Source organism: Capra hircus, chromosome 22, assembly GCF_001704415.2.
Source record: "Capra hircus breed San Clemente chromosome 22, ASM170441v1, whole genome shotgun sequence".
In the NCBI taxonomy this organism is placed as follows: Eukaryota; Metazoa; Chordata; class Mammalia; order Artiodactyla; family Bovidae; genus Capra; species Capra hircus.
The window spans coordinates 60,141,204-60,149,815 of record NC_030829.1 but is presented as its reverse complement, the minus strand read 5'-3'; the positions used below and the strand labels follow the sequence as shown (position 1 = coordinate 60,149,815).

Here is an 8,612-nt window from a genome sequence, read left to right as displayed (position 1 = left end):
CCCCGTGAGTGGACAGAGCTCCAGGGGGCGTGGAACCTGCCCGTCCTGAGGCCCAGCTCTGAGGGGGGCTCAGGCTCTCCCCCCTGGGGCGAGCACGGACCCCGTGATGGGAGTTTTCCTAACAAGCAGATGCGGCTGTAGCAGGGGTTTGGGGAGGTGGGAAGACACCACTGAACACCCGCCGTCACAGAGGGGACCCGCCAGCAGCCTGTCCTGGGGGGAGAGTGAGCCCGCCCCCACTCTGTATAATGTTTAAGTGTGTTTATCCTCATGGTGTTACCAGAAGCATTCCAGGCAGTTTAGAAAAATGATTCTGTTAAAATACTCATGAATGAGCTAGGACAGAGAGCGTGCGGTGGGAAGGCGTGCAGGAGACACCCACGGGGAAACTCAGCCCGCTTCTAAAGCTGGAGACGCGTCAGAGGGTCCCGGCTGCCGTGAGGAGGAGGAGACCTGGCCAGCCACCTGACCCATGGCGTCCGTGGGACAGAAACAGACTCGCTTTCCTGGAGGAGAGAAAGAAATTCATCTTCCGAGTCCTTCTGAAACGCATTAGGCCTCCTAAAATTGTGGTGACCACCGTCTCACGTGGTCTTACACAGGGTGGTGGTGATGAAATCAAATCCACATTTTAAGGCAAGACAAGAAAAATGTAAACAAACATCACCAGCATCAGAATGCTCTCATCTTGCTGAACTGAAACTCACAGTTTCAGTGATCACGGAGCTGGGCTGTCACTTCCCGCCAGGAGGGAAAAGGCCCACACTGCCCACCGCAGATCTGCGCACAGTCGCTACACAGGGCACAGCACAGCCCAGAACTTTCAGTAGCCTGTGTCACAGCTCAGTCCTAGCACAGGCACGCCACAGCATGCTCTGAACGTTCATGCTTCCACGCTCAGAGGTTCTGCAGCCAATATGTGTGGAGGGCGTCCCCAGACACCAGCGGTTCTCAGACACCAGTTGGGTCAGCTCAAGCCAGTCCTGACTCCCATCTCCCTGGACGCAGCGGGACTTCCCCCCAAGAGACCCCCACTTCAGACACCAGCTGGGGGTCTCCCTCAGGTTAAGGGTGTGGTCCTGTGAGGCTCTCCTCGCCCCCAGCCTCATGTGGGCATGTGTGGTCCTGACCCACCGGCTGCAGAGCAGAGCGACTCCCTCCACCCCCGCCGCCCACCCCGCCACAACCCCCTCTGCAGGTCCAGTTCCTTTGCCAGACGAGCTCACAGAATTCAGGAAAACTCTACTTGCTAGATCGTAGGTTTTTTCCTTATGTCAGTACAAGGCTGTGACTCAGGAACAGGCAGGTGGAAGAGACACAGTGGCAGGTGGGGGGGATCCCAAGCTCCCACACCCTCCCCAGGCCCCCTCTTCTCTTGTAGTCTCCCCCCTGCGGAGGCTCTCTGGGCCCCTCCTCTGGGGCTTCTCTGGAGGATTCCTTCCTGGGTATAACTGACTTGTCACTGGCAACTGGTCCCACCTCCAGCCCCTCCCCTTTCCGAAGGCCAGGGGCTGGGACCCTGGTTCTGAGCTCTGGTCACACAGCGGCTTCCCTGGCAGCCGATCCCCCCTCCTCTTGGGCAAGATTTCCCTGAGTCACCTCATCTGCAGGACAAAAAACACTTTCATCCCGCTCACCAAAGGGAATTCCAAGGGTTTACGGAGCCGGGAACCACAGACGAAAACCAAGTGTGTGTCTTACTAATAAGTCACACTGTCACAGATGCTGATACTGACAATGTACGACAAGCCCATTTGGCACTCATCTTTTTAACACCCTGCCAACCTCCATGCCAGGGCGTTGCCTTTGGGGCAGCGCCAGGGCCCAGGCTCTCACTGACCCCAGGCCTCCTCCTTTGCCAGCCTCTCTGCAACGTGAAGTCAGCCAGACCTGTGAGACTATTTTTAGTGGTGGCCCTGCCACCTCGATCCTTCAGGTCCAGAGCCCTAAGGCGTCTTCCCGGCAACTGCTCCCTCCACAGCTCCCCAGGTTGGGTCCTGGGAGCCTGACCATTGCTCCTGACACCCCAGCTCAAGGAGGAATCCGCAGTTCGGCCACACCTGAGTCCCTGTTACTGCTGGCAGGTAAGTCCTCCTGCTTGGGAATTGGCCTGTAGGATGGAGAAAACCCCCTGCCTGCGTGCCCTGGGAAGCCTTCTGGCAGGGGCAGGGGTCCCCCACCTCTGGCCCACCCCCCGCCCCGCACCTCTGAGCCAGCACTGCAGGATGCTTTGGAGAGCAGGCCCGTCTCCTCATGGGTGGAGGTGGGAAATGCGAGGGCCTTGACGTGTTTTCAGGGTCATCAGAGAACAAATTTCATTCCTGAGAATTTTACTGATTCATATATACATGTGATATGAATTGAATACCAAAGCCAGATAACCCATGGAGCGGTCACCTCTCAGCTGGACCCTGGGTGACCAGCGGGTGGTCCTGCATTTGCTCACCTAGTTTCCACAGAGCTGGCCGGTGGAGACAGCGAGCCGACCTGCCTCTGCCTCTCCAGGCGTGGCCTCGGGTGGGTGCAGCGACTCTTCACCAGCTCGCAGGGGGCCCTGGGGGTCAGCGGTGACATCCGGGCAGCACACACAATGCCATCTGCACCCCTGCAGCCGGCCCGTGGGACCTTCGGGGATTCCCAGGAGGGCTCTCTGCCAGGGGGGAGCCACCTACCCGCCTGGCATGAAGGTCCAGGGCACTGCAGTCCAGGAAACACCAGCCCTCACTTAGGGATAGGCAGGACGGGAGCTGTGCAGGGCCTGGAATGGGGGTGCTCTGAGGTCCCCAGCGTCCCAGCAGGACAGGGCTGAGCTCCGGGGGCCCACGGCTGCCTCCCCTGCCTGCCCAACCTGCACTGTCCTGCCGGGATTCCTGGGCCCACCTCCCAGGTATGCTCATCACCAGCTCTTTCTAGGGGTAGGAACCTGAGGATGAGCCCACAGAGTCCCCTGGGGAACTCATGGTGCGAGAGGCAAAAATATCGTCCTTAATATAGCACAGGGACGTGGCCAAGACGCCTCCGAGGAGCCAGGAAGAAGGCCGAGGACGAGCACCTGACACTCCCCGGTCCCGCCTTGCCCTAAGAAGGCGGGGCAGCCGTGCGCTCCGGCGGTGGGGGGGGGGGAGTCGGAGCCGTAAGGAGGCGGGGCAGCTATGCGTCAGTTGAGCAGCGGCACTGAAGGGCAGGTGGGCTTCCTGCGCGAGGAGGTCCGAAACTCCAGTCCCTGAGGGGGTCACTGGGGCCGGGCTGCACCCTTCCCCTCCCTGCAGAGGGTAGCCACGTTCTGGCTCCACCCTGGGCATGCTCCCAGGAAAGCCTGCAGGTGAGTGGCGCCTGAGACCCTCCCTGAGGCGGGGGGGGGGGGGGGGGGGCGTCTCTCATCCTTCCTTCCACCTTGGCCAGAACAAGCCCACAGTCGACAGTTTTGAGTCCATAGGGGAAAACTGAACCGCTGGGTGTTGTCAACTTTGTCAATATGATGCTGGTTTTATGGGAATGTCTGAGAAAACTGGCCTTATCCACTAAAGAATTTATGTACACGTGATGCTGGGAAAGATTGAAGGCGGAAGGGGACGACAAAGGATGAGATGGTTGGATGGCATCACCGACTTGGACTTGAGTTTGGGTAAACTCCGGGAGTTGGTGATGGACAGGGAGGCCTGTCGTGCTGCGGTTCATGGGGTCGCAGAGTCGGACACTACTGAGCGACGGGACTGAACTGATGTCCAGGTGTAACAGGTCTGCTGGATGCTTTCAAAACACTGCAGGAGGAAAATCAGAAATGTGTGCGGGGCGGGATTCAGAGGGCAAAAGAGGCGCAGTCAGCGCATGCCCAGGCCGCCCGAGCGCTTCCGGGACGAGCCGGCGGGGACAGGTGGGCCCTTACGCCCCTCCCCCGGGCCGACCGGCTCCCCACGTCCGCCGCGGCCGAGGGCCCCTCCCCACCCCCGCGCTGGGCGGGTCTCGGCGCTAGAGTCCCGAGGACCCGGCGTCACCGCTCGAGGAGGGGGAAGGCGCTCTGCGGCGTGGCCCTCCCCCAGCCCCGCCCGGGGCCCGGCCCTTCCCCAGCTCCCGCCCGAGTCCTGGTCCGCGCGGCCAGCGGGGCGAGGGCAGCACCGGGCCGGAGGGACCCCGGACTGGGGCGGGGGCTCAGGTTCAGGGTCGGGGCTCCGGTTCGGGGGCGGGGACTCAGGTTCAGGGGCGGGGACTCCGGGTCCGGGGGCGGGGACTCTGGGTCCTGGGCGGGGCTTGGGTGGACTGTCGCCGTCCCGCCTTCTCGGTGGCCCCGGCGGCCGCGCTGCTCCTCCTGCCGAGCCGCTTCCCGCTGCCGCCGAGGGCATCCGGTGAGTGCGGCGCTGAGCCCGGGACGGGGTGCACGGAGCAGTCAGCACGGGGGTCTGAGGCCCGGGGCGGGGTGCACGGAGCGGGCAGCACGCGGGTCCAGGCCCAGGGAGGGTGGAGCAGCGCGCGCGCGCGGAAGAGGCAGGGCTGGCGGCTGCAGGTTCGGTCCGCGGGACCCGGCCGGGGGAGGGAGGGAGGGAGGGAAGGGTGCTGTCGCTCAGGCCGCTCTGAGACCCGCGCCCCTCCCCCGTCGCGGATCTGAAAGCGCCCGGGTGGGTCCGGCGCCGCTGGCCTTTAAGGGCCCCCAGGCGCTCCCCTGAGGTCGTAATAAAGAGCGCTGGCCTGAAACCGCAGAGCCTCCGAGAGCTTGTGCCGGGGTGCGGGCAGGCCACGTGTCCTGCGATGCAGGTCACCTTATTCCCTTACCTCCTCGCCACCCTGCGGAGGCACAGAAATGTGACTCTTCCGAGGACACGCGTGTGTGGGGAGGAGGAGCTGGGGTTCCGGGCCCCGGCTTCCGGGGCTCCCTGAAGCAGAGGCCACTGGGTCCAGTATCTCGCGCCCAGTGAGTGGTCAGGAGTGGCCCTGCCCCCCTGCTGTGGACGAGCACCAGTGAGTGATCTGGGCCCAGACCTGATGTTAGTGCTGGGGGAGCTAAGGGCAGGGCGCGGAGGTGTGGGTGCTGGTGGGGAGCCGGTGTTTCAGAGAGGGGCTCGGGGTTTGGGGAGGCCGGGGGCATTCTGCTTCTTGACCTTAATTCATAAGTGATTCATATATACTTTCTGCTGAGATGTAAAATCACCAAAAATCCGCCCTTTGAAATGTCCAGTTCAGGAGGACAGAAAGCCCCTGTCCACACAGAGACTTGCCCGAGAATGTTCAGGGCCGCATTAGCCCTAACAGCCGGAACCAGGGGCTAAGCAACTTGTGATCCAGCCACGCGATGCGATGTCACTCAGCCTGGAAGGGGCGCGTGCCGGCTCGTCTGCCAACATGGGGCACCCTTGACAATGCTGCCCTCAGCGGCACCTTCTGTAGCTTTGCTCTGCGTTTTCCGAACGGCTAGCGCTGAGCATCTTTTAAAGTGCTTGCTTATGGCTGTTGTGTGATCTTCTTTGGGGACGTCAACCCCTATGCCAGAGTTCAGTTCAGTTGCTCAGTCGTGTCTGACTCTTTGCGACCCCATGAATCGCAGCACGCCAGGCCTCCCTGTCCATCACCATCTCCCGGAGTTCACTCAGACTCACGTCCTTTGAGTCCGTGATGCCATCCAGCCATCTCATCCTCGGTCGTCTCCTTCTCCTGCCCCCAATCCCTCCCAGCGTCAGAGTCTTTTCCAATGAGTCAACTCTTTGCATGAGGTGGCCAGAGTACTGGAGTTTCAGCTTTAGCATCATTCCTTCCAAAGAAATCCCAGGACTGATCTCCTTTAGGATGGATTGGTTGGATCTCCTTGCAGTCCAAGGGACTCTCAAGAGTCTTCTCCAACACCACAGTTCAAAAGCATCAATTCTTCGGTGCTCAGCTTTCTTCACAGTCCAATTCTCACATCCATACATGACCACTGGAAAAACCATAGCCTTGACTAGACGGATCTTAGTCGGCAAAGTAATGTCTCTGCTTTTGAATATGCTATCTAGGTTGGTCATAACTTTCCTTCCAAGGAGTTAAGTTGGGTTTATTGTTGAGTTGTGCTCTTTTTATATTCTGGAAACCAGACCCTAATCATCCCCTCTCTTCCTGATGGAGTTCTCTGAAATATCAGGCTCTGGCATTTTGATGAAGCCCCTTTCTTGTACCTTAGATGTCACATCTAAGAAACCAGAGCCTAATCCAAGGGCCCCGTGTTCTCACCTATGTTTTCTTCTGTTTCACGGTTTTAGCTCTTAGGTTAGGTCCCTGAGCCAATCTGAGTTAGTTTTTGTGTATATGATCTGAGGTAAGGATCCAGACTCATTCCTATGCACGTGGCGTCTCAGCACCGTGGGGCTGTTGAAAAGACTTTCGTTTGCACATTGAATAGCGCGGGCCTCCTTGTTGACACTCAGCTGGCCGTGGGTTGTGGCTTCATCCACGATTCTCAGCCGTGCTCGCTGGCCTGCATTCCCAGTCTTGCCCCGCGGTTATGTGGCCTGGTTCACTCTAGTTCATAGTTCAGTCTTGAACTCAAGTGCGTGCTCTCTAACCAGAACAGTTTCCCCCAAGGCTGTTTAGGGTCCTGGGTCCCTTGCCTTTCCACATGAAGTCTGGGGTCTTCATGTCATTTCCACCAAAATAGGCCAGATTTGAGCAGGGATCGCCCTGAATCTGTAGATCAGTTGGAAAATATTGCCCGCTTAGCAGTATTAAGGGTTCTGACCTGTGAACATGGAACATCTTTCCATTTGCTGGCTTTATAAAATTTCCTTTCAGCAGCATTTTCCAGTTTCCAGGGTCAACGTCTCACACCCCTTCTGTGGACTGTGTTCTTAGGGAGCTTATGCTTTCGCTGCTATTGCAGCTGCAACTGTTTCCCTAATTTTTGGATTTCTGTTGCTAGTGTATAGAAATAAAACAGCTTCTGTGTAACGATTTTGTATCCTACAACCTTAGTGTACTTGTTTATGAGTTGTAATAGTTGTGTGTGTGTGTGTGTGTGCGAGTGTGCGTGTGTGCGTGTGAGTGCGTGTGTGTATACACACGTGTACATGTGTGCGTGTTCCTCAGGGTTTTCTGTGTACAGCACACGCCGTTTCCACGTGGAGGTAGTTATACTACTTCCTTCTCAACCTGCATCCCTGACACTCACTACTGAAGTCGTCTGGCCTTGGAAGTTTCTTTATCAGAGTGTTTTCATGCTTAGCCCAGCCTTCTGTGACGGGTCTTCTGCATTAAATCTTTTTTCAGTTAGTCTGTGCGTGTCTAGGAATTTGTGCATTTCATCGAGGTTTTCTAGCTTGTCAGCATTCCTACAGTTTCCTCGTAATTATTTAAGAACCTTGTGAGTTTTGGAGTCACGTCCCCTCCTAAATGCCCGAGTCTTTGCTTCTTGGTCAGCACAGGTTCGTGGACCTGCTCGTTCTCCCCAAAGACCCAGCCTCTGTCTCTCTTGGTTGTGTCCCCAGGTTGAGGCTGTCAGGGCCCAGCTGTGCTCCTGCAGCCGCGATGGAGACCCGCCAGCGCCGGCCGGAGGAGCTGGGGCTGCTGCAGGCCCTCAGCGCGGGGAGCGGCCCCGACAGCCCGAGGGCGGCGCCCACACCCCCGGGGCCTGAGCTCAGCAGGGAGACCGCCTGGTCCATCGGCAGCCAGGTGACCCTGCCCTTCCTGTTTGCGGGCCTGGGGCTGTCTGGAGCAGGCATCCTCCTGCACTATTTCCAGGTAGGAGGGGACACATGGGGGTGTTGGGGGTGGGGTGCCGTCCAGTGCCCGCCTGGAGAGGAGGTGCTGCACGCTGTCCGCTGCGGGCAGGGGCGGGCCTTCTGCTCCCGCCCACTACTTCTCTATGATTTGGGCAAGAGTGTTTCGGTTACTGATGACAGAGACTGGCTTTGACCCAGGGCACACTTTACGGACAGTCATTAGCTCCGGTAATCAGAATAGCTGAGGGGCTGCACGGACTCGATGGACATGAATCTGAGTGAACTCCGGGAGATGGTGATGGACAGGGAGGCCTGGCGTGCTGCGATTCATGGGGTCGCAAAGAGTGGGACACGACTGAGCGACTGGACTGAACGGAACTGGATTTCAGGCATGACATGATCCAGGTGCTTGAATGGTGTCAGAGTGCCGGCTCTCTCTCTCTCTCAGCTGTCTCATGTTCAAGCAGGTTCTATGCTTAGAGGGGAGGGTAGCCTTTGGCAGTCAATGCTTTGTACACGTGCTCTTGAAAAACAAGAGACGTGTTTGTCAACCCATTACAGTCTCCCTAGTGTTTTTTAAATTAATGCATTTAATTAGAGGATGACACTTTACAGTGTTGTGACGGTTTTTGCCGTATGTCAGTAGGAATCAGCCGTAGGTATACGTGTCCAGGCTGCCCTGGTCGCTCGGCTGGTAGAGTCCGCCTGCAATTCAGGAGACCCCGGTTTGATTCCTGGGTTGGGAAGATCCCCTGGAGAAGGGATAGACCACCCACTCCAGTATTCTTGGGCTTCCCTGGTGGCTCAGATGGTAAAGAATCTGCCAGCAGTGTGAGAGAGCTGGATTTGATCCCTGGGTTGGGAAGATCCCCTGGAGGAGGGCATGGCAGCCCACTGCAGTATTCTTGCCTGGGAAATCCCCATGGACAGAGG

At 58.2% G+C, this 8,612-nt stretch overlaps 1 protein-coding gene across 4 annotated transcripts in view; it reads left to right on the top strand.

Annotated features, from left to right (window-relative positions):
* The window catches only part of SLC41A3 (solute carrier family 41 member 3), a 24,802-nt gene continuing 16,691 nt past the window's right edge, over positions 502 to 8,612 (top strand). Inside the window, exons 1-2 of one of the 4 annotated variants that reach the window (XM_018066954.1) lie at positions 502 to 2,084; positions 7,446 to 7,698. In XM_018066954.1, coding sequence (XP_017922443.1) covers positions 7,486 to 7,698 — 213 coding nt within the window. In that variant the 5' untranslated portion in view covers positions 502 to 2,084; positions 7,446 to 7,485. Of the gene's footprint in view, positions 2,085 to 3,149; positions 3,323 to 4,200; positions 4,344 to 7,445; positions 7,699 to 8,612 lie in introns of those variants that run through there. The other 3 variants (XM_018066955.1, XM_018066953.1, XM_018066956.1) reach the window with 3 other exon arrangements.